The sequence below is a fragment of the Typopeltis vanoorti genome, chromosome 3 (genome assembly GCF_054136105.1).
Source record: "Typopeltis vanoorti isolate ZY-2024b chromosome 3, IOZ_Tvanoo_1.0, whole genome shotgun sequence".
Taxonomy (NCBI): Eukaryota; Metazoa; Arthropoda; class Arachnida; order Uropygi; family Thelyphonidae; genus Typopeltis; species Typopeltis vanoorti.
In genome coordinates this window covers 14,736,942-14,763,959 of record NC_143551.1, presented here as the reverse complement: position 1 = coordinate 14,763,959, position 27,018 = coordinate 14,736,942, and the positions used below count along the sequence as shown (strand labels likewise).

Here is a 27,018-nt window from a genome sequence, read left to right as displayed (position 1 = left end):
GAATAATTTATGTACATTCTTTACCCAAAGCACACCATCTGAATGTGCAATTCACTTACCAAGACTTTTAATTTGGACCAAAATAGTCATAAGCAGATATCCACTCTAATAAATTAATGAATTAAAATTACAGGGAAAATGTACATTATCAATGCAATCATTCTGATGGCAATGATGTGAATTAATGAAAAATTTGGAAAATAATATTACTAGTGTAAGATTTTAAGGTTTGTTTTTACCAGGGTTATTAACTAGATTCTGAATTTTTAAGTTCATTTTCTTATTGTGATTTAGAAATGTGTAACAGTAAGACTCGATGAGCATGCTTATAATGAAAGAAATTTGACACAAGCTGGCCTATACTACGGCAGAAAATAAAAGTGCAGTTGAGAGTAAAAGTAAAAAGAAGCAATGTATTATTCCATAATTAGTGATTTGAACCAGCATATTGCAAAAGATGTTATACTATAGAACAATCAAATAATAGCACAATTGGAAGAACATTGCACCATTTGATTGAAAAAGACTTGAGTTCAATTCTTGTCCTGATGAGAGGAATCTTTATATAGACTTTCTCAATTGAAAGTGAGTTAGCTGATCTTATATGGAGGTAGCAGGGTTTTTTCTTCTAGAAACTGAGGTTTTTCATCCCACGTACAGGCAAATCAGCCATGAGAACACATGCAATTTACAAACAAAAAATACTATTGTTGGTGATGGATAGTAGATGCCATTGACTGTGGTATTGTCACTGTGTGTAGATGGAAAATTAAGTATTAAGGGAGACAGTGATGTGTGTGTAGTGAAGTAGAGTGGGGTGCCCTTCTGCGATGAGTCCTTTGACTCCTTGGAGGTGTCATGCAATAACAATGATAATAGTGCTTCACAGTATAAACAAGATAAAAATTTGTAATTTATTGAACTTACTAATATTTTGTTAGTTTTCTACCCAGTATCTTCAGATCACAAATTACTAATGTGACAAGCATAGAGCACTCAACAAGACCATTGTAGGAATCTTTCAAATTGTAACTGAAAAATAACTGATGTTCTAACATGACATCCTCTATGAGCTTGGATAACCATAAAGCATGATAAATCTTTGAGCCTTATAAGATTTGTCTTGAATGTAAAAAAAAAAAAAAAAAAAAAGTGAAATATAAATGGGCACAAGTAATAACGGTTGCAATGGGTGTTACTTAAAGGTCCATTGCATAAAAACTAATAACCTTTGAACAATTAAAAAATTAAACTATATATTCTGTGGAAGTTTTGCTAACTACATTTTACAGCACTAAATTCCATTAGTAATGAAGATGAATAACTCTGGTAAGTGGGAAAACCTTCCATTAAACAAGAGTTTAGAAATCAGCATTTCAAAATTTTGATATACTAAAGCAGCAATCGCTTATCAGCACATCCGTTTCATTAGAAAAGGACTTCACTCTTGATTCACCTTGACCCATTACTATCAACAATTTAAAATTGTTGCTGCCAAAGAATGTCATATTCTGCAACAGTGATATAATTATCACTTTAGGGGACTTAATGAATAATCCTTGATGGCAATGTTTTATGGTACTGACCAGTGGCTGCCTATACAAAATAATAAAAAAAAAAAAATTCTTTTGTATAGGCGACATCCCCACTTAAGTTTCGTGGGCTGCCACTGGTACTGACTCAACACTATGAGCCTCATACTCGGTCAGTATGGACGAAGCCCTTTGGTCGGAAAGACCTGGATCTAATTCCCAGTGATGTGAAGAACCTTTATCTGGTCTCTTTCAACTAAAGGTGAGTTAGCCAGTTTTATACAAAGGTGGGGGGGGGGGGGTCACCCAGAAACTTGGGTTTTTTGTTCCCAAAACAGTGGAATCTACAGACATAGGACACACCAGGAGGCATAGGGCTAACCACCTTATCCTTGATACAGTAGTGGTTAAGTGTAGAAAAATCTGACAAGGTAAAAAGAGGAGGGAAGGAATATGAAGAAGATTCAACACCACATTAAAAAAATAAAATTTTAAGTTGCTAATATTTCACTAGATTCCAAAAAGTAACCTTGCACTACAGTAATGTAACTATGGAAACAATTCAAAATAGAACGTTATTTTTTCTTTTCCTATTATATCTGACATTTGCTAGAGATGTAAGATGATTGATAGGTAGTTTCTGGGCTGAAGTGGTCTTAAAACAATTTCCCAAAATTTGGAAAAATTGCTAGAGCCATACATAAGGTTCAAGAGGCACTTCATTGCTGATTCTGACTCCAAATAATGGGCTTTGATGAATTAGTGCAGTTTTCTTTTATTTAGATTGTAGAAATTCAAGTTTTAGAGATAAAAGGTTATCAATATTTAGATAGCAATGACAGCTAATTAATGTTTGGTAAGGATATTTTGAATTAGCAGTTCAAGAGTATTCTAATTGTCTTTGTATGTGACAAAAGTGCACATACCATCCTTTTCAAAGATGGAGTCACTTTATTAGATTCCTTCTCTAATCATGTGCAACCTTAATAATGCACCCTGGCATACAGCTATACTCAAACTCCCTCCTGGAAGAGGCAATGGTAGGATTACTTGCTGGTTAATTATGGGAAGCCTTGACAATCATCAGCTTTGGTCTTGCATGCTGTCTAGCACCCAACCTGCAGAACAACTTCACTGCTGTACATTATGAGCAGAGGGGATATTGATTTGTTGGTTGGTTGATTAGAGCTTTATTGGCCTAAGAACTTGACTAGAGATACTAGTTCCCTAATTAAGTTGTTAGGACCATATTCTGTAATCAATCATACTCTCAACTGAGCATATATACAGCTGAAATCTATGAATCCAAGTTTACCAATATAAAAGAAATATAACTGCCCTTTCCTTAGTGAACAAGATGACTTACTTTTTCTGTACACCACAAACTTACTTTCTCACCAGTAATCTACACAAAAAAGTTGCATTATCTAAACCTTTCGTACAAATTACGTACTATGCACAATCTGTTCGTTGGTCATCAGTCCATGAAATAAGTTTTACAAATTGTCATGATTAATCATACAAATGTCAAGTGGAGGAAATATATCAATCATGTTAACTTTGTATCCATGTTAATTCAATAGAATATCAATGGTACTGCACTTTTAATAGGCACTTTAATAGCAGGGTTGCCATGATGGCAATCCTGATGTGTGTAACACCAGGGCTGTATATTCTGGATGTGCTAGGTGTGTGATGTGCACACACACACACACACCCATGAAACAGCAATATCACTGATATATTTTTGCATTTATTCCTGTTAAAAACTCTCCTAATTGTTTCCTAGAGTTGCATGATTCCTAAAATTAAACATAATATACTAATGCTTCATGAAGAGAACACTTTGATGCATCACATTTGCATTAATAGCCCAGGTGTGCAGTCACAAATACAGAAACCTTTGAACAGATGATGCAGTGGGTCAAATTCTCAGCATTCCAGTAGTTTTTAAACCATCAAGAAGGCGAGGCAGGTGTGCTGAGACAATAGCATCCAGAAATAAGTGGCTGTGATTGGCTATTCTGTCAACCAATCCAACTGAACGCTGTCATTTGCCACGAGTTCCTGTTTTTGTTTTCTGAGTTTCATCTGTTTTGCGTGCGTGAAGTATGAACTGATGTGAATTTTGTAGCACTGGTTGCATAAGCACACCCAACCAAAATGGCATGCGATGCCACTGGTACACACATCAGTGTTGGTTGGATGGCTAATAATGATTAACTCTAATGGTAACCAGTGTATCACATATTGGTCTGATCCTTTAAATGAGTCAAACAGACAGATCAATGTTTGATTGGATTTTTCCAAACCTTGCAGAGCTGTCATATCTACTAAGAGTCCACTGGCTAAACAAAAATCTTAGAATAGTCATTCCAATAGTGGTGGAGAGCTTACAGTTCTTTGAACAGAAACTTGTTCAAAGAATCTTAAACTGTTTGCAATACCAATCTCAGAATGCCTGAATACCCATTTCAAAATAGTGGGAAGTTTCATTGCCAAGAAAATTGTTTTTTGTCTTAGCAAACTGATTTATAAATATTATGCATCAGTATTTATTTAATCTTGTTTGAATATAATGCATATTTACTATTTCCTTTCAACTCTCAAAATGCTTACTGATGCTACTATAGTCCACTATTGTAGTAGTACAATGTGTCTTTATGGTGTTTTTTATGTTTGCTTTTAATGTTCTCATCCCTGAAGAAGTCGGCATTCTGACAAAACGTGTTAAATTAAATTAATTTGTTTTTTCTAATTCTCGGAATTTAGTCAGTAATTAATATGAACATATCTACATACTGAGTCAACATAGCTGATAATAATCATATCCCTAATGACGATAAAATTCAATAGAAGCATTGGACTTTTTATTAACAGGCTTATCTTCTTAAAATGTAAGTTCTTTTCTATTATTCTGAAATTCCTACAATTCAGGGAAGTCATAAGGGTGCACAGAATTTTCAAAAAAGCAAAATTAGAACTTTTATCATCAGAAAGAATTGACGATACCAAATGCAATTTAGCTTTTCTCTTTACGAAAAAATCATCTTTAGAAAACAAATTAGCAGCATCCTTAGATTATGTGTCATGGAACTACATTCAAGAGATAAGCACACATTGGGCCTCAAGATCTCAGAACATTAATAAATGTAAGCTAATTAGGAAATTTAATTCACTGAAATCAGCACAAGAACTATCTGTTCCTAACAATCATCATGAAGGTCTCAAAAAATTAGTGATAAACAAATCGTCGTATATTCTTAGTCCTGAAAAAGAACATATTCTCTCAAAAGGTCTTAATTTAGGCCTTTCACCTAAAACAATCCCTAGAGAATTGTTTCTCACTAGGATAGAAAAAGCTACTTCACTACTTCCAACTGCAGAGGTGAATTTATTTTGCATGGAAGCCATATTTGCGATCAACAACTCAAAATCCCCAGTTGACAACATTTCTCCTGGTAAAAGACTAGCCATTAAAACACTTACAAAGATGTTATCACCCTCCAAGCTGACAAGGATAACGCAACTGTCGTCCTAAGTAAAACAGATTACCATAAAATCTTAGCGTTATTAGAGTCTGATATATACTCGGAGCTAGAGAGGGACCCAATGAGAGATGTACATAATAGAACCAACAATCCTCTAAAAAAAAAAAAGACTATGGAACTTCCAAGAAATATACGCATTTCTCTTCGATCTCTACATCCACTCATCCCCAGATTATATGGCCTTCCAAAGGTACATAAAGAAAATTGTCCGCTAAGGCCGGTTGTTGATGGTATTGACTCACCTACATATAAGTTATCAAAATATCTAGCATCCTCCTTAAAAGGTTTAGCAGGAAAATCTCCTTATATTAAAAATTCAATGGACTTTGTCTCTAAAATTAAAAATATAAAGCTCAAGAATTCAGATATTATGGCGACCTTTGATGTAGTGGCACTCATTACAAATGTTCCAACTCGAGAGGTTCTCAATATTTAAAGTAACAAGATCTCAAAAATGATGCTTGCTCTGTTGTCACATTGTATTAATTCAGGCTACTTTAAGCTTAAAGAAAAAATTTATAAACAAAATAAGGGATTAGCAATGGGCAGCCCCCTATCTCCAATACTAGCCAACATTTTTTTTTCAAGGATTTCGAAGAAAAGGACATCTCTACTGCTACACTTAAACCTAAAATCTGGTTCCATTACGTGTATGACATATTCCTTATTAGGGAATATGGTATAGATAATCTTCACTTAAACAACTTCCACCATTGAAATCGAAGAAAATGGATCTCTGCCATTTTAGACATTAAACTTATTAAGATGTCTGACTCCTTAAAAAATCTATCTTCAGAAAATCAACGCACGCAGATAGATACCTGCATGCATCCTCACATGACTATCCAGCACAGAAGTTAGGTATCATCTCCACTCTGGCTCATCGTGCCAGGTCTGTATTGTCATGAGGAGGAGCTGAAAAATGAACTACAACATCTCAAAAGAACCTTCACAAATAATGGCCTCTTCAAAAACTATCAATAAACAATTATACCACTGTCCTCAAAACAACAGAGACACGGGGCAGCCCCCAAGGGTCATATCTCTTTACAGTACATCAGCTCACTCTCCCAGAAACAGAAGAATTTTGAAAATATTTAATATCAAAAGGTGCTGTTCCACTCTTTCTAAACTCAGATCAATTCTAAGGCAACCAAAACAGGCTCACAACCATCTTCAGTTTCCAGGTGTATATAAAATCATGTAACTGTGGAAAGCCATATTATGGCCAAACTGAGAAGTCCATCCTCCTGTGTCACATCAAAGAGACATCACTTATAGTAGAACCAGAGCAAGCACCCTCTCAAGCCATGTCCCGTTCTCAGTAAACACAAATAATGAAGGCTGCCAACACGAAATAGACTGGAATACATAATCAAACATTCGTATCGTATATGCCACGATGAAGTAGAACACCACATATGAATCCAAAGAAATTATCCTAGACTCTGGTAAACTATAACAGTTACCTTAGTTATAGTTTACCAGATTCGCATAGCTTTGCTATCGGATACTGGTGCACTCGTGAAGTCACACGCTCGCATATGTCTAACAATAGACCTTTAGCCCGGTCTGTAGCTTGAGTTCAAACTTAATTCCAGTTCATATCCTGTTATGTAGTGGTACAATTTCTTTATGGTGTTTTTTATGTTTGCTTTTAATGTTTTCACGCCTGAAGAAGTCGGCATTCTGACGAAACGTGTGTTAAATTAATTTGTTTTTTCTAATTCTCAGAATTAGAAAAAGTGCAGTTTTCTTTAAATATTTCTAAAATATATCACTTTCTGATTTACATTTCAAGCTACATAATCAGGACTAGCAACAAGTACTTTGGATTTAAAATTTATTATGTGACACCTTCAAGGACTCCTCATGAGCATTCCACTCTACACAGTATACCACTATCCATCATCTACGTGCACAATTGCATCTACCACACACTAATTGTGTTTTCTCTGATCAGTTTTCCTGTATATCTAAATGAAAAACTTCAGTTTCCAGGAGGAAAAAAAAAACAATGCTACCCCCATACAGAGTTGGTTAGCTAACTTACCTTCAATTCAAAATGCCTATAAATAAATATTCCTCTCATCATGACAATCTTAGCATACCTGCCTCCAGGTGGGTTTGAATCCTGCTATGAGCACTGATGTTTGTGACTGTCTTTAGATGGAAGATTTCATCTCCTGGTGAAAGATGCTACTGACCCAGTTATTGGAGTAGATCAGTAGTTTTTGAAGTTACCACTTTCTTCATGGGATATAAAGGATATTATGATGATACATAAGTTAACATTACTAGCGTTGTGCAAAAAGACCAAGATTTTCCTACAATCATTTTGTCACTTGTCAGCACTCCAATATTGTCAATCTTATATTTGTCATCTAGGACATCTTCTGACTGCATAGTCCATGTAGATCTTGGGTTTTTTTGGATCTTTTTCCTGCCATTAAACATTTCTTCTCTCATATTTTGTTCATGTAACTATATCACTTTAGATAGCTCTGCTTGCACATTCCTTAATAATAATGTCAAGTTCCTTCCTAATATTTTAATTTTTAATGATTCCAGCACTTGCTAGCTGTTCACTACCCTTTTTCTCAGAACTTACATCTGCAATCTCTAGTATTTCATCAATTTTTATTTCTTAAACAATTCTCAGATAATCTGAGAGTTGAAATATATATCATATATATATATATTTCAATTCAATATCATATTATATATGATATATAATAGAAAAATAATTTGTTTCAGCACTGCATTGTATGCTAGTTTAATATTTTGGCTAATTTTTTTCTTATTCCGTATAAATTTATTTAACTGAATCCCCACTATATACCAGCTTTGCTTCTTCTATTGTCTATTTCTCTATGTAAATTCCTATCTGCACTAAAAATTGTATCTAAATTCCTAATTAAAACCTATATATAGCATAATTTAAAAATGTCAAGATTTATTCTATGCACTGACATGTTTCAAAATGACTGAACTTTACATTGTTTTTAAGAATATACTATAGCATTTCAAAACAAGTTAAAAATAAAATAAATTACAGCAAAACAAATATCTGTAATCTGTTGCAGAGATAATGCAGATTCTTAACAAGGGATGGACTGAGTAGCTACAACACACTCATATAACATATAGTTTATCCTGGCACAAACATATTACTCACATAGCCTCTAAAAAGCTTGCTATTTTCAGTTCTAAACATTACTTCTCTTCCTCTCAACTCCTAAAGCTCTGTCTCAGATCCATCCAACTTTGGAGTAATGTTCCCACATTTGGGGATGGAGCACCCAAGACCTCTAAGAATTCTTGATATTCAGAAGAGGGCAATCAATTTATTACATGGTCCTTCCCACACAGACTCCCTCCAGTCACTTTATCATAGGTGCTCTTTCAGCACTTTGCCTTTTCTATTGTATTTCTAGGTATTTTCATGGGCATTGCTCCTCTGAACTGGCTGCTACCATTCATCTACCTCTAACCATAAATGAACTAGAGTGGTTATTGGGCAACATCCATGTGCTGTCTAGCTTTGAACATACCGAACTAACTTCCCATCAGCTTCTTTCATTCCATCCACCTCTATTCTTTGGAACAGTCTCCTCCATACTAGTTTTCCCACTGTGTACAACATTCTACTCTTTTAAGAAACATTAACAGGCTACATTTTTATCATTAATCACTTGCCCACACATGACACTAGTGTTATAAGACCTGTGATCTTTCATGTGTGTCGTCAACATAAAAAATAAAATAAATAGAAATATAATATATATATATATATATATATAATCATGAACATCGATAATATAATATATATAATATATTTCAATGTTCATGATATGATATTATGATATAATGCAAAAAATGATTTTAACAAACTGCTATACATTTAGAGTGGCTATATATAAAATATGTAATGACCATATAACAGCCCAATAATGAGAAGTGCATGATAACTTTTCCAAGACACTTTTAAATTAAAATAAATCCAGTTAAGCTGTTTTTTTAAAGCAGCTCAAAAATAACCAGCAATCCAAGAATGTGAAATGAGATCATGTTGAAGATTGCCTTTCAACTCAAACACTGAAAGTCCATTCCAAGGAAATGTTAAGATTTCCAGAAGTAGCTGAGTATTCAACGGTTTGGCTGAACATCGAAGAAAAAAAAAAAAAAAAAACGCTGAACTGAGTGCATGTAAACACACAGTTAGTCATTAAAAATAATAGATGTGTGTAAACAAACATTAGTTCAAACCATTAATATTATTAAGAAGCTTATCTGGAGTAGTAGTATTTTTTTGAAAGCATGTTTTATTTATATTATTTGCAAAACACACAAAACTTCAGTCTATCTTATAACTTACATAAAAAAAAAGAGGAAAAACTCAGAAAATAAGCTGTTTTTAACACCGCTTGCTTTACTAATATGGTTAACTAAAATAATTTAACTTAAAACTATGCGTCAGCGAATCCGTTTAAAGCATGCTAACCGATTCACGGCGAATGTTAGTCTACAATCTCTTACATAACTCTCAAAGCAATATGTTCCAGTAATTAATAAAAATAAACGCAGTTTTGGCAGTATATGAATATAAAATACGCAATAGATTTCGATACTGCGGTAGAAAAAAGATGAAATTATAATTATACATATTTATATATCTAAATGCACAAATCGGTAGGTATAATATATACTTGTATATTTACCCTATGCAGCCTAGATTCCCAATCAGGCCACTCTTGCCGCAGTGGAGGTGTTGTTTCGAAAAACATATTTCGATCGTCGTCAGACCGTATTCCAAATCGTTTCAAAAGATCAGCTCTTCGCTCTGCACGATCAACGTCGTCAAACTGAAATGGTGACCGCTTGAAATTCATAGTTATATTTAATACTTGAGATAACTAGAATGTTCTACGACAATCCAGAAGGCAATGAATTGCGGAATGGTTCGCCGTGTGGCGTCATACACACAAACCAATGAAAACACAATGACGTTTCTCGCCAGCCAATTGGCACTGTTGAAAGTAAAACTAGAACCTGCCCTCTGGTGTGGATGATTACATGGAAAATATAAAACGATATTATTCAGATTGTTTAAAAGATTATCATGCGTTTGCATAAGCCAGAAGTTCCAGTTAACTTCAGAAAATGGCTATTATAGCCTAAAATAAATATAAGAAGCAGTCTGATTCAGTTATATACGAAATTCTGTTTTTATGACTACATAACTATCTGTTGTGCACTTCAGCAGTAAATGGAAACATCACATTATTTAATTATTTAGCCGAAATGAAGCCTATTGGCTCTTTATATTTAAGGAAACATCACAGTTGAATAACACTATATCGGTAGCACTAGTATCGTTTTTTTTTTATCTTCAAGGATTAGGCATTTGCCTGTACAGCTTCACTAGTCTTTCTTTTTCCCTTTGGACTATATATATCCATCTCTTTTGGTAGAGCAAATGTTGGTCGATTGGTAGAGACTCAGCTACTAACAGGGTCTCCCCTAGGAATTTTGCCGCGCTGTGCAGTACATATTTTGCCGTCCCTTCCCCCTTATTTTTCGTATAGTTTATGCGAAATTTGCCTCCCAAAAAAACTTGCGGCCCCGTGCAAATGCACTTCTTGCACTGTCGGTAGAGCCGGCCCTGGCTACTAATGGCTCATGAAAAAAGTTAACCAAGTTTGAGCGTGGTTAGTAGTTGGAAGGGGTTAATCGTTCGATTATGTTGGCACACTCTTCCTCGATGAGTCTTTGGACTCCCTGGAGGTGTCACATAATAATAATTATATATCATCATCATCATCATGCGTTATCAAGGATTTAGGCCTAGCATGGCCTGTTCCGGCCTTAGAAGTCGTCGTTGAATCGTTTAAGAGGACGTCCTGGTTTTCTTTTTCCTAATGGCTTGTACTTTAAGGCTTGTTTTGGTAATTTTTCTGTTTTCATTCTTTGAACGTGTTCCATCCATATATGTTTTAATTTTTTCTATTACTGCTTCTTGGTTTAATTCTTTCATAATATCTTCGTTTCTTTTGTGATCAAATAGGGTATACTTTGCAGTTTTTCTCACAAACTTCATTTCTGCTGTTGTTAATCTTTGTCTTTTTGTTTTATTGTCCAGATTTCGCTTCCATACATTAAGACTGGTAGGGCTAATGTATTGTATACTTTTAGCCTGGTTTGGTTTAAATATAGAGTTAATTACACCTGTTATTTTTAAATATTTTGCAATTTTTACGTTTATATCTTTTTCATTTTCATATGTGATCGTACATCCTAGGTAGTTAAATGAATTCACCTGTTCATCTTGTTATCTATTACTATTTTAGTTCTTGCTGGATCTTGTCCTTTAAAGGCCATAGTTTTTGATTTTTCCGTTGATATTAACATACCATAATCTTTGGCTATCTCATTTAGATCTAAAATAGCTTTCTGTAAGTTATCTTCAGAATTTGTAATTATTATTTGGTCGTCGGCAAAGAGGAGAGTGTTTAAGTTAACTTTAGGAGAAAGTTTAATTCCTTGATGTAAATTTTTATTCCATTTTATTATTATTTCATTTAAGTAGATATTAAAAAGAGTTGCTGAGAGAGGACCCATTGGTTTATCTCTCTCGTATATGATAGCTCGTGATTTAATCTTATTTGTATTTGATTATTTTCATATATACTCGTGATAGCTTTTAGGATATTATTTGGTATTTTTCTTTCTTTTAATATGTTAAATAATGTTTCTTTTAACTTTGTCGCTAATTATATATAGTGTATATATGTGTGTGTGTGTGTGTGTGTGTGTGTGTGTGTGTGTGTGTGTGTGTGTGTGTGTGTGTTCTTTCCATTTCTCTCTGTATTCCTTGATCTTTTCATTTATGTTAAAAATATCAAGTTCTTTTATGATGTCTTTATTTCTTATATGGTCCAATTTTGTGCATCCTTTAATTGTTCTTAAAAATCTCATCTCTGCAGCTTGTATTTTACTTTCCTCTTTCTTTTTAACCGTCTATGTTTCTAAACCATATAATAGAGTGGTAGTGGACATTATAAAATTTTATCTGAGTTTCTCATCTTTTTTTTTTATTATTATTATTCAGTGTTTTTTTAATTTTTCCACAGATTTTCTGAATTTTATTTTTTCATCTATACCTTTTTATCTTTTAGATATGCAGCCTAAATAATTAAACTGTGTCATCTGTTCTATTGTTTTATTTTCTATAACGATTTTTTTGATCTAACATGATCCTGACCTTTAAGTGCCATGACTTAGGTTTTCTTTTGTGAAAATTTTAAATTATATTGTTGGCTTATTTTGTTTAATTTGTAAACTGATTTTTGAAGGTCATCTTCATTTTCTTGTAATATAATTTGATCATCTGCATACAGGATTGTATTGATAACATTCTACTGGTTAACTGGATACCTTGTTTTATTGTTGTTTTCCATATTTTAATAATCTGATCAATATATTGATTATTGATCAGATCACATGAGACAACGTCCAACAAATCGTTGTCTCATGAAGGCAAACACATTGTTAGATGTGAAACATTTCAAATTTCGGCTTATCAGCTCAACTATATACGGAATAGAGTTGAAGACATCCATGTCTGACACTCTGATTTACTGCAATCTCTTCTGTTAATTTATTACCTAACTACAAATGTATTTTTGTATCTTTATATAAACTTTGTATAGCTTGTACCAAATATAATGGATATCCTTGTTTTTTTCATTATATTATTATTTTATTATTATTATTCCATCGTTTTTCTCTGTGTATTTTATCAAAAGATTTCTCGTAATCTATAAAGGCCATATAAGTCTCTAAATTAAATTCTTGTTTTTTTCGTTAATTTGTTTTAGCAAATAAATATTGAATATACATGATCTTCCATGTCTGAAACCATTTTGTTCTTCTGAGAGTAGACTGCTTGTAATATTTCTGTCTTTTATTCAAGATTTTAGTGTACATTTTCAACCTGTATTTAATAAACGTATTCCTCTGTAATTTCCATCTTTTATTTGTTATTATTGATATTTTGTAGGCTATGTTTTGCTTTCCATGTATGGCTCTTCTATTTTATTAATAAATCTGTCTCAAGAATCTTGGTGAGCTTTCTGTACTATGGTTTAGCTGTATTTCTTTTGTTTTTGTATATTTTTTCTGTTTTCATTGTATGTTTTTGAAGGAGTGATTTGCATGCTATTTGTTTCTTTTATTGCATCTGTGTTCCAGATGTTTATGTTTTATTTTTCTTTCCAAGTACTTCAGCGACTGCTTTATAGATTATCTTTATTAAAGTTTTCCATTCTTCTTCTATATTTTGGCTTCTTTTAGGTTATCTGTTAATTGTGATTGATATAGCTTTATAATGCTTGCTTCTTGTAATGGACATATTTGTTCTATTTCAGTATATACTCAATTAATTATACCCATTTAGGCTTCTTCAGTGTTTGTGTTTGACAATGATGCTATGACACAATGGAAATGTAAAACAAGATAACCCTTATTAAGCACGCATCATTAAACTGAATTTAATATTCTTCCTCCGTGGCGCCTACAGTCCCCCTCCCCCGAGTTCCGAGCTGATTACCCGGTTCTCCATTGTTTTGAAACGTCCAACAAATCGTTGTCTCATGAAGGCAAACACATTGTTAGATGTGAAACATTTCAAATTTCGGCTTAACGGCTTAACCCAGCTCAAAAAAATGAAGTGACTGACATAAAAACGTTTCAATTTTCGGCTTAACGGCTTAACCCGGCTCAAAACAATGAAGAGACAAAAAACGTAACATAAAAACGTTTCAAATTTCGACTTATCTTTATATATATATATATATAGAGTGGATATATATATATATTAAATTCCTTAATTTTTTTTTTTTAGCTCACCGAGCAAAATCTTGACTTACAGAAGAAACAGAAATTGAAAATGAACTCCTTTTTCTTAAAATAACTTTTATTAATAATGGTTTCTCTCCTAAGAAAATTGACAAATTTCTTTCCCCCAGTCACTCAACTACTTCTGAAGATCCCTCTTCCCCCCAGAGCCTTCATCTTCTTTGCCTTACATCAGCTCTCTTTCACCAAAACTGGCAAAAATTCTCAAGAAGTTTAACTTCAGAACTTGCTTCACTATACTCCCAAAACTTCGTTCAATACTTATTAAACCTAAAGAGAAACATCTTCCAACTCAGTTTCCAGGAGTGTACAAGATTTTATGTGATTGTGGAAAGCCGTACTATGGCCACACTGCTAAATCCATCCTTCTACGTTTGGATGAACACCGTAGAGATATCTCCTATAACAGGAGCCAGCGCTCTCTCTAGCCACATTCTCTTTTCAGTTAACTCAGACGAAGGCCGCCACATTGTGAACTGAACTCAAACTTCTAACATCCATGTGTGCTATGATGAACTCGAGAGAAAGATTGTCGAATCTAGGGAAATTTCTCTAGATTCTTCTTATTTCAATAACAGCCTGCGTTTCAATCTCTCTCTGACGCACACGTTGCCTCTGTTCAGTATTGGCGCACTCGCGACAGCGCGTAGTATACGTTTGTTTGGAACTCAAGCTCGCTTTTTGTTTTCCAACACGCTACTGTCTTTTTTTTTATACTTGTTTTGTTATTACAATTTTAAGTCTCTGTAATTCTTTATATATTTCTTTGAATGTGATATCTGAAGATGTTGATCAATTCAAAGAAACTAGTGTACTAGTAGTATCTTTTCAAATATACCATGTCATCTTTTTTTCTCTCGGTATCAGTCATTAAAGCTTTTTCATATATATATATATATATATATTCCCGGAATATAAAAATATAAAACCCGGGAACTCGGGTTTTTCATCCTGCATACAGAAAAATCGCCCCTTCAGAACACACGCAATTTACAGACAAAAAATACTAGTTGTGGTAGTGGTGGGTGGTTGATTGAGATGACTGGTAGTAGAGATTCGGTGTAGTGGTGGAGCCAGTTGTATAGTAAGTGTCCTCCCGCGATGAGTCTTCGGACTCCTTGGAGGTGTCACGAATAATAATAATAATGACACTAAAAGTATCAGAAATAAAGAAATGAGTAAGTTAATTCTGAGTTAATTCTGGCATATTCTGTCAGCCATGGTCAAACATGGCAGACAGAATATGCCCTGACAGGAACAGACGTAGAAGGGTACACAATTTTTTTGGCAGGAAGGAGGAAGGAACCGGGTAGTTGAGTGTCGCATGATTATCAACGAGCTCTGCCGATTCAGGGTAGGGAACAGGAGAGAAATGGCACTGATAGCTTGCGAGTTTATGGTGTGAGGTGAGAACAGGTAGGATCAGATATTTAGTAGGAAGTTGCCTTAGGCCTAGTAAGATGATGAGCAGGAAATGTTTAGACAAACTGTCTTGGTAAATATAGGATCATATTGGGAGATTTTGACCATGGTAAAAGTTTGATAATAATGATATGATAATAAGAGGATCCAATATTTGGAATACTTGATGGACAAATGTCCTTAGACAGCAAGAAGGAAACGCAGAGATAAAGAATTTTGGCTTTGGTCAAAGAATATGAAGATTTGAGTATGAATGGTGTCTTTTTTTTTTGGCTTCAGTTGAGGAAATGATTTTGTTAACAGAAACAAAACATAAACTTTCTGTTTATGTTTTGTTTCTGTTAATCTCCGAAGTGCACATTCTTCGAAGCGTTTTGAAATGAACGGAGGAATTTCAAAGTAAAGTGGTCAATAATGCCGGCAGCTAGTTAAGTAACATTTGTTAACAGCAATGAAAATTTGCATGCCAACGACAAGAAGAATAAAAAAAAAAAAAAAAAATTAAGAATGTAATCAAGAATTAGAGAAATCAAGTAGGACTGCTAATTAAAAAAAGTTATGGAAGAAGTATAACAGTTGCACGAGGAACATAAAGTTCAAGCTAGGAGAGTGACTAGTATGGTAAGGAATAAACATTACAGGATTATTAGAAAAACTAGCACTAATTCAAGGATTTTTTCTTTATGTAATCATCAGCAGGAGTAAAAATAAGTGTGGGTGAAAGACGTTAATGAATGCAACAGATGTTCGATTGACCAATGCAAATGGCATAGTGGAATTGTTTAATAAATATTTTATTTAAGCTATTTCATCCTGGTGAAGTAGGTTCTATTCCTAGAGGGAAGGTGTTGAAGTGCATATATGAAGTATTATGCATGTCAGCAAGGTGTGAATGAATGAAAGTTCGTCGCGTTTCAAGAGTATGCTAAGCAACTAACAATCCAGCCTGGTTGTTTAATGAAAGCCTTGTAAATGGAAAGTTCCTAATGAGTGGAAACAGAGTAAAATAGTGCCATTGCATAAGGGTGGTGATGGTAGAATGGCTCATCAGACTATAGACCAGTTTGTCTTAGTTCTGTGGTAATTAAGATTTGGGACAAACTGGTAAGAGTTCATATAGTCTTGGGCAGATGAGGATAAGTTATCTATGGAACTCAGCATGGGTTGTGAGGAGGACGCTCTTGTTTTAGTAATCTATTTGCTTTTTATAATAAAGAAATGAACAATTGATGAGAGAAATGCATAAACTGTGAATTGCTAGATTTTGCAAAAACATTTGATAGGTTGCCACACGACAAGCTATTTAAGTTGCAACGTGTGGTTTAGTATCGTGAATAGGAGAGCAGTATCAGGGAGGAGGAAATTATCACTTAGGTTCTGTACTGTGACTATTACTGTTAAATCTTTATATTATCGATATTTTCACTGGACTGCAAGGAGATATTCAACTGTTTGCGGATAATAAGCTATGGAGCATTAGTAGGGGTAATGTTGATTTATTGGCTCGTTCTTCAGCCAATAAACCGGGTCCGAATAAACTGAAAGATGGATAAATGATTATGAATACCAGTTGAATGTCGCCAGTAAGGTTTTGAATTGCAGGATCATATATGGAAAGCTGCACACTCTTTGTAGAAGTATATATTGGAAGAAGTGGAAGAGGAGTAGAATTGCATAAGGGTGCTGATGGTAGATTGCTGAGATGGACGGTGATCAGAAGATGAAATGGTAATCGTCCCATTTTACAAGGCCTGATTGGACCACATCTGCACCATTATGCTTAGAACTGGTCATCAGGATATGGAGTGGTTAATGCGACTTTTTAGAGGGTGCAAAGGTGGACAAAATTATTTGAGGACTGAGAAATGCTAACTCTTAGGATAAACTGAATTCATGCAATCTGGGGAGTTCGGTAGATGGAAGAGGAAGGGCTGATATGATTGAGATATTTCTGTTGTATTAGAAATCGATATGGAAGGAAAATTTTGAATGGTGGAACAAAGCAAAGGTTTGCCTAGGCTTCATCCCTGGAAGTTATGCAAGGAGTTGTGAATGGGGAAGTGATGATTCTATGTGGAATGGAATTCGTTACCCAAGAACATTGCGAATGAATACTGAGTGTGAAGGAGTTTAAAAATCATTATGACCAATATTCTGCATGTAGAATAGATCTTTCAATAACAGGACTCTTCTTTTGCAATATTCAATACACAAACTTCTCCCTTGACTCCAGGATAATTGTTTGTCAAGATATTGAAAAGCATAAAATGCCGTGAAAAGGAAGGGTGGGGGGGGGGATATTGAGTGATATCGTTCACTCGGATCGAAGCCCATTTTCTTAGAAAAATGTGAATTTATGTAATTAGACAAACAGCGCATGTTGCTTGAAATACAGTCATTGAAATATCTCTTATATCTGAGAAAGGTTCAAATCCTGGTCAGAGGTTTATAAACATTTTAATGCAGCCTGCATACCATTCCTCTCTTGGATTCTTGAGTGTTCTGTGTGTTATGTCTCTATTGATTCACAGGGCCAGTTTTTCTAAATGTGAGTCGAAACGCTCGAGATCAGTTAGGAAACACCCTGTCACATAGATTGAGATCGATTAACCCACCTTCTGTAGAAAAACTGACGGGATCCAAACCCACATCTTTCCAACCAAAGGCATCGTGATTAATGTGATGATGTAGTCTCCGTATTACATCACATTTGCTAGTTCATTTCTATTGACGATTTGTAGACTAACAGATGTGGCAGATAATTGCTGCCATCTTTTGATAGTTGTTTAGATTTAGAGCCAGAGCAGCAGAGGTTGTGATGCCAGTGCATTATATTTATTATGTTATTTGAGTTCGATCTTTTCACCAGTTTGGCAGTTTTGCAGAATGAAAACACCCGACTTTTTGGGAGTAGAAACACCACACCACCATATGAGACAGGGTAACTCATCTTCAGATGAAAAAAAAAATTTTTTTTATGGTACGACATATTTTGTCGTACCATAAAAAGTATATACTATCGTGCCAAAGGGTGTGTTACACGGTCGAATGTTTGAGTTGTGGGTTCAAAAGAACAGTTTCTGGAAATATGATTTGCTTATGCAAAAGATCAACGAACTAGGAAGTAACTGAAAAAAAAAATGAGTAGACCACAGATTCAGTTTTAGTAGGCAACGAGAATTGAATCTTATACCAATCAAGCGCCAAAGAAATTAAAAGGCAACATGACTGGGTTTCAAATTATTTATGGACAAAGATTCCAATCTGACTTCAAACGGGTTTTTTCTCGGAAACTCAGGAAAATCGACCGTCGAACTCGCACTATTTTCAAACATTAAAATTATTGTGATAGGGTTAGGGACCACGAGATGGCGGCACTTGTAATCCACCTCTTCATTGCGTGGCGATTAACTTAGTGATAGCCTTGGACTAGCTAACTCTGATTGGCTGACAGTGGAGATCAAACTGCCCACTCAATCTTCAAAAATTAGATGGGGCTAAAACAGCTTCGCCTACTCCCTGTTCAGGAATAAAAAAAATCAATATTCCTGAATAGGGAGTAGGCGAGGAATCTTTTTTTCCTGAGATTTCAGGAATAAAAGGCATTACTGATTTTTTATACATCATTTTGCATCTTAAAATGGAAATCTCTAGGCGCAAAAAATTATGATGAGGTGAAATGCCACTACTTGGACTGAAAACCATGTTAGAACTTCACAGACTGTCTTTTACCCCATTTCTTCCAGCATGCTATAAAAGTATCAGAGTTATGCTAGACATCATAAAAAGAAACTAGCACTTCTTGTATCTGAGGTTGCAACTTTAAGATGGTTATTTCACAGACTGGCCGCTAGACAGTAAGTATACTGGATTAAAGTTTAGTGAAACACTTTTAACACTTTAGAAGTGTTAGCTAGCGAATAATCTTGCTGGTCAGAGATTTCTGGCAGAATAGAGATAATCTGGGAGGAAACCATAGAGTCCAGGTAGTAGTATATTCAAGGGGAAGTACTTCCCAGCCACAATTTTTGAAGGTGTGTAGGTGAAATTTTCGATATTTTCCATTTAAGAAAGAATCCGTTACTGTATATTCAATGTCCTTTCCAATTTCAATCAAAACAGTAAGAGATATGGAATATTAAAAATAATTTGAATCATGTGCGAAAAATTACCCAAGCAAAACTCCAACTTTACAGTTTCTTCAACCATTTCAACTCAGATATTCTAACTATGCACTTCTCTGATTCTTTCATCTCAAAGGATCATTTGGTGCTCGTGTTCATCCTGGTACAGTATGATAGAGTTTCCAGCTTGGAATCTTTATCTTTTTTGGTTCAAAATCTCTCTCTGCCTCACACTACAAAATTAATTTGCTGTTTCTATTGCCCTCCTAATTCCATCTGAACATTTGATTTCTTTTCTTTAAATGTTGATTCCTTCCAATCCAACTTTCCTTAATAGTGGAGGAAGTTGTATACGATCACTGATGATGGAGAATGTCTTAGTATCTCTATTATGTAGCTGGAAAAGGAAAGCCAGTTGGGGTTGTGAAGATTAAAATTTCCAGTCTTCAGAGCTCCAGCTGCTTCTCTTTTCCAACTACATAGATCAAGTCGGTAGAGATGCTGAGTTATTCCTTATCATCAATGATTTTACACAAATTGTTAGCGGTCTATCACAATACAAATAGCCCTAGCGTTCTTCAAACACTTCGATCTTTTCTTCCTGACCCCCATGAGCACAACCCACTATCATCATTCAACTTTTCTGTCTTGTAAGCCTCTTCAGCATATACGCGTTTTTTAAATAAAATATATATACAATGTATATACTTCCTGTAGTGCCATATATATATATATATATATATATATATATATATATATATATATATATATATATATATATATATATATATATAAAACAATAGGAAGAAAGTGGATCTTGGCATACCGTTATAGGGTGAGAAGTTAAATGTTCCAAAGGGAAGAGTTCTATGTGGTGCCAAGTTCTAATCGATTAGACGGGTGTTTCAGGAAGTAAAAGACAATGAAGATTCAAAGAAATCGTAGCCACCCAAATAGGAGGATCGAAAAAATAGAAAAACTAGCAAGAGGCCTTCACACGAAGTAGTGACTCACTGCAGGAGGTTGACCAAGAAATAACAAACCGTGTCAAAAGGACACCAAAAAGGAAGTAAGATTCCACTCATTTTTCCCAGACCATATTTAGCTTCTTGTACGATGCTAACCTTTGGCACTATATGAGATGTCTAACAATGCTCCTTACTCATCATTCATGCCGCTGGACCACCACCCTTGATTATGTTTAGATTCTTCTTACGGTGATTTCGTCGTCTCTAAACTTTTACAATTCACTGATGGGAAGTTCCCACACGAGCAACAGTCTCAATCTCCTGTGATGTTATGACTGCTGTTTGGCCTTCGACTGTGAAAAGCCAGGGGCATAGTAACGTAGGATTCAAACATCTGTTCCAAAAAATAACGAATGAATGAAGAACAAAAAATTCAGAGGGTTAAACTGATTTCTTTGATTCACGATGGTTGGAAGCTTCAGATCGCGGCTGTTTGTTTCTCTTTATGACAAAATATCTAAGGCTATAAAATTTGTTATGCCCTTATCTCTCCCACCTGTATGCGTTTGTTTGTTGGTGTGAAAACTGGCATTTCTGATTGGAAATGTGTCCATCACCATGACACTGGCTAACCCACTTTTGATGTTGCGTGGGAACTCATCTTGCAATGATGGACGTGATCAAGGAAGCTATTGAGAATAAGAAAGCAGGTTTTGTGAGTGTTGTTGTTGCTTATTGATGTGGTATGGACACTGATCTTTCTTTGTTGCCATTGTGTCTGCTAATCTTCGATTCCACTACCCCTCTTTTCTGTCTTAAGTTTTCAAAAATGGAATCACTGTCATGCTGTTTGTAGTATATGCTCGCCAAACCTCCCATATACGTGTGGGCAAAACAATTGATTAATCAAAATCAAATCAGCCATTGAAATAATAATGAGGTTTCATGTTGATGACTGCACGCGAATTCAACAGTGGGACAAAAAAAAATTAATAAAATAAAATAAAAAATTGAAGTACCTTTTCGTTTATTCCAACGCGCTAAATATTTATTTTTCTTTAATTTGGAACAAACGTTTATAATAAATACAAAAAGCGCGCCTCTCGTTCACAGTCCACAATTTAGATACCCATGGATGAATTTTAACATTCAATATCAATGGAACAGAATATTTCAGAAGAATCACACTAAATGCAAGAAAATTATTCCTTAGTTAGGCATACTCGATATTATTCTCCGAAACTCGAGTTTTTGCATTCAGCAAAGCAGGCAAACCAGCCGGAAGTATCGCAGTTTACAGACACAATACACTAGCCTCATAGCCTTATTTGCAACGGTCTAACTCCCAACAACATAGCCTTGGCGATTATTTCTAGTAATCAAGTAGTCAAGCAACAACATCTTGCTGAGTTTCGAAAATTAGGTGAATATTTTGCGCGTTTTTCCCCCTATCCAAACGTGATTCTATAAAAGCGCAGAAACATGTCAGGGCAATGTTAAAATCCTTCATGGATGACAACTAGCGCATGGTTTCCTAAAATTGCAAGTGCTATCGAATAACATTTGTTGTCCAGATTTAAAATGTACCTATTTAACTCAGTACTTTTTTTTTATATCAATTTATCAGCGGGGTTATTTTCTGATCTATATTGTAATTAGTATTTGATAATGACACTCGTATTGGCTAGCTATGTAAGTCGATATACAGTTTCAAGCTTGCAAAATGAACTAATTGTTTACCTGCAGAGTTTTTCGAGTTACCTTTTCTTTTACTGCTATGCGCTAAGCTACCTTTGATCTAATATCATCTGCAAGGAATAATTTTATTTAAATTTATACAATCAATCAATTTAATAACTCATTAATTAATAACCAGTAAGTTATTAAATTGGCATAATACTGCGTAAATTCAATTCTCTGTACTAAAAAAATGTGTGTGTGTGCGTGCGCGCGCGCGCTAGACAATGCTTATTATTTCCTCTTTAGATTTAGAACAATCAACTTGTTGGCCAATGGCTTTACGCTTTGGCACAACTGGCAAGTTATAATGACATCAGACTATTCTCTGGCAAACAGCCACTAGATCATGCTTCTTGGATAAATGACACGAAGGACTGAAAAGTAATCTAAATACTCTAATTGGAACAGGAATTATCTTCGGAGTGACATAACACTCCGAATATAATTCCAAAAAAATGCAATGAAAAACCTCCTCAGCTACACTAAACTATAAACTGTTGAGTACGTAATTAATTCCGGTTAAAAATAATGAATTGCACAAAGTAATATCGTCAGGTAAAACTTGCATGTGCTGTATGTGTTTAGAGTTGCTATACTACATTATAGCATGTAACTGACACATGTAGACGTTGTTAATTTTTTTTTTTTTTAATACTTGCCATACCATTGTAATCGCAATATTTTGCGTCAATAATACATGTTTATACACTACTAAAGTTTATTATACGATGACAGAAAGTTATTGTTATTATTATTATTATTATTATTATTTGACACCTCCAGGGAGTCCGAAGACTCATCGAGGGCGAGTGTGCCAACAGCATCGAACGAATGGATCCCTTCCAACTACTAACCGCACTCAAACTTACTTAACTGAGCCATTAGTAGCAGAGGCTCTGACAGGAAGTTATTATTATTATTATTATTATTATTATTATTACGATACGTTTTTTTCCATGGAGTCAAATGACTCATCGCGAAAGACCCTTTTATTCACACACTACCCATTTTTTAAATAAATATGAATTATAATTATATATAATTCTTCAGAACAATCCACGTTAGGCAAACACTTTGAGTAGTCCAATAGTTACCACAGGCAAAAGCAAACCATAAGATTTGCTTTTGCCTGTAAAAGTTACCGATCGGATGACATTTCAAAATTGAATTTTCGCTTAATTCTTGATATTATAAACATATACGAAAGATACGGGTTTATTTATAATTCAATATATCCATTTACTAATATATTTACATCTCGTTATTTCGCTTAAAGCTAAAACTAACTTGCACGCTTAATGTTTACGTAGCTCGCCATGTAACTCGAATCCCTTTTGTATGTTTATATTGTGAGCTCATTCCAATGAACTTTTATCTTTGTATGCTTGTCAGCCTTGGGAAGCGTTAGGAGATTGGTACATATCCATTTTTGTTCTTAAAATATGCAATGTGACGAAACTGCCTAGTGCATTTCCTGCCCAGTGGCGCATCCTAATGTACGTTTAGAATTTCCTCTTTGTCAACAACTGCCATTATTGCAAAATTCATACCTGTGAATGCTTTCGGTTTTCTATTTCCTGTCAGCTTATCTTGTTCATTATTATTTTCAACAGCGGCTGATATTATCGTACACCTCATTAGAAATATTGTAACTGTTTCATATTAAGGTGATTTATAAAACAGATAATTTAACATAAAAAACACAATTATTCTTAACCTATGACTTTTTTAAAATTTTATTTGCGCGTAAGTGCTTTATTGTTGATAGTAATTGAAATATAAATAATCCAATGCTGTCAAAGATACTGAATGCAATTTTTTTCATAGAAAATTGTAGCATGTACGATGCCGCTATCATTTGTAACGTGATATTGATTTTCCTTTTGATCAAATGAATCGATACATTCTACACACAAGCACATATGCCCGGAAATGACTTATTAGCTCTTGTAATAAGCTTCAAGCTGTTATACAACCCTAACCAATGGATACTTTAAAAATGAATAATAATAATAATAATAATTAAATTTGTTTTATTTGCAAATTAGGCCACAAAAGAGATGCCCGACGATTTGCTAATGTAGTACAAAATAGCATTTACTCCACAGACATTGTATATAATTGCCAGCCTTCAATAATAGCTAAACTAAAGTGGTTAATTCGGTATATTTTAATCAATAATGCCCGCTGCATTTCAATTATTACCTTGCGGCATTTATACATAAATATAAAATGTTTTTCAGCGAAAGTATATATATTACCAGAGCTATTTACAAATACTCACACGTCTCTGCAGTGAACTGTGGTTTCTGCAAGCTCTAGTGAATCGCTTCCTTTGATCAATATCGCTTCTTTAACAGTTCCGAAAATATCCGCATGCGTTCTTTCCGGTTCTTCAGCAACCTTCACAATTTCTTGCAATTTCTGTGGCTACTTCAAGAACACCAGCTGTTATCAGTTGACTTCCTTGTATATCCCTAAAAGGACGGGGGTTGTCTGTAGCTTACGTCATCATTGTTCCTCATGGCCTTGACTTCAACTACCTGGTACTCCGATTAAGGTAATTATAGTAGCAGGTGCACATTTATTGTCAAGACAACAGTGCCGTAAACTCACAACGCTGTTGTATACGTGGCTCCATCTTGTATCAGAAATATCTATTAATTTTAATGCGTTAGATATCGTCGTGGAATTTCAAGTCGATAAATGGTTTCATAAGTTCGTTGGGAAGTAAATAACATACTTCACGTGTGTTATTTAACAAAATACACGATGAGAGAGGTGTCATAATAAGAATAAGAATGTGCTATGTTAATATGTTACGTAATACTTAGTTTCAAAAAATTAATAATTTGCTTTATTATTAACTTAAGCATATAATAAAACCAGTTTTTATTAAACTGGTACACTGATTCTTTCATATTATTTAGTTCGCTTTATTGAATATAATTTCTTAAATTTGTTTAGATAGAAATATCTTCCATATTTTTTGGAACAAACAAACAAACTGGGATACAGTCATTAGGAAATATAATATACAGGTCTTCAACGTTTACAGGGTTATAAACAAATTTTCCTTTATATAAGATAGATTATAATCAAATCTATAAAGGCTGTCACAGTAACATTCACTACACTTACTTTCGCCAGAATGAAGGTTGTCTCAGGCGATGTGTACGGCAAGGAACTTCTTGTGTACTAGTGGCGTCACAAAGCTTCGTCTGTTTCCTCGCCTCATTTTCTAATCTGTAAACATTCGTTTAACACTGCTAATACCTGACGTGTTTTAAAATGTTTTAAGAGGTTGGCTCATTTCCGAATAGTTAATTGTGCGATGAAATCGACCGATATTACTTCATCGGAAGCATGGCGGCCGAGTAGCTCAGTACTTGCATTAACTACATAGTAATAGGAAAATTGCATGGTATTTATTTATATTTAGTACGCTATAAGTTGTTTAAAACTTAAAGTATTAAACGCCTATTATGCCATGTAAAATGGTGATTATTCCGAAAATTTAATTCAGAGATAGTTATGCCATTATATATTAATTAATTACAAATAATTTATTTTTATTATATTTCTGATTTGAACAGTAACAATATCAACTTTTTAGAATTATTACGGTATTTTTTTTTAAAGTCGTATATCTTCCGTTTTTAAAAGTCCATAGATGGCAGCACAAGCCATAAGAAATATATTCAATTACAAGATCGCGTTTGGAAGTTTCTAGGTACACTTATACCTGTTTCCTAGGCAACAGGTATAACAGACTTCAGGTCAGCAGTTCTAAACGAAGGACGGATTTTGCAAAATGTCTTTTAATGTGGTATAATTTTAATCGCAATGTGCTACCAAGGACTGTATGTTCCTTGATAGCTGTATGAAGACTGATTATTATTTTTCTTCTAATTATTATTTATTTATTATATTTTATTATTTTATTATTACTTTTTCCCCCATCTAAAACAACTGAATATCAACTTTACACACTATTCAAAATATTTCTGACACACAAGCTGTAATCAGCCTCGGAACATAACTTTGTGAGATTTCACACACACACACACACACACACACACACGTTTTGTTGAATTTTTTCTTGTTCTGCATACTGTGACACATTCATACCTTAGTTATGTGAAGGGCAGTCCACAAATTCTTATTAAGGTTCTTTGTTTTATCAGTATGTTTTAAAAAATTAGCTCATATGAGCTATTTTTTTTTATTAATAATATTTCAAAATTTTAAATTTTGCATTATAATTCACCAAAAAAAAAAAGGTTTGTTTTTACTATTTAACTTACAATTCATAATATTATTTTGCTGTGATTTCTTGACAGAAGGGGGGTGGGGGCTGAATATTCATCCGTTACCCCTCCATATCATCTTTGCTTCGTAGAAATCAAAATATGTCGTCAATACTTTTAACATTATTAATCATTAGATCGAATTAACTGCTAAGAGGATACGATCACTCCAATAGAATATGGAATAATCCACATTCCACTAGTAAAAAAAAAAAAAAAAATCGGTTACGGTGCCAGTAGGGTTTTTCATCTGGCGTACAGGCAAATCGGCCATGAGAACACATGCAATTTACAGAAGAAAATGCTATTGTTCGTGGTGATTGAGAGTGGATGGCGTTGATGGTAGTTGTGTGTATTGGGAGAATTAAGTAGGCAATGAGATGTGTATAGTGGAGTAGAGTGTCCTCCCGCAATGAGTCCTTGGAGGTGTCCAGTAATAATGATAATAATAA

At 34.3% G+C, this 27,018-nt stretch overlaps 1 protein-coding gene across 3 annotated transcripts in view; it reads right to left on the bottom strand.

Moving 5' to 3' along the window:
• Positions 1-25,513, bottom strand: part of stv (BAG domain-containing protein starvin) — a 44,824-nt gene extending 19,311 nt beyond the window's left edge. Inside the window, exon 1 of one of the 3 annotated variants that reach the window (XM_090415466.1) lies at positions 25,398-25,513. Coding sequence is in view for 1 of the 3 variants with exons in the window: in XM_090415464.1 (XP_090271590.1) it covers positions 9,805-9,975 (171 nt within the window). In the remaining 2 variants the exon portion in view is untranslated. Of the gene's footprint in view, positions 1-9,804; positions 10,033-24,540; positions 24,684-25,397 lie in introns of those variants that run through there. The other 2 variants (XM_090415465.1, XM_090415464.1) reach the window with 2 other exon arrangements.
• Positions 25,514-27,018: the final 1,505 nt, after the last annotated feature.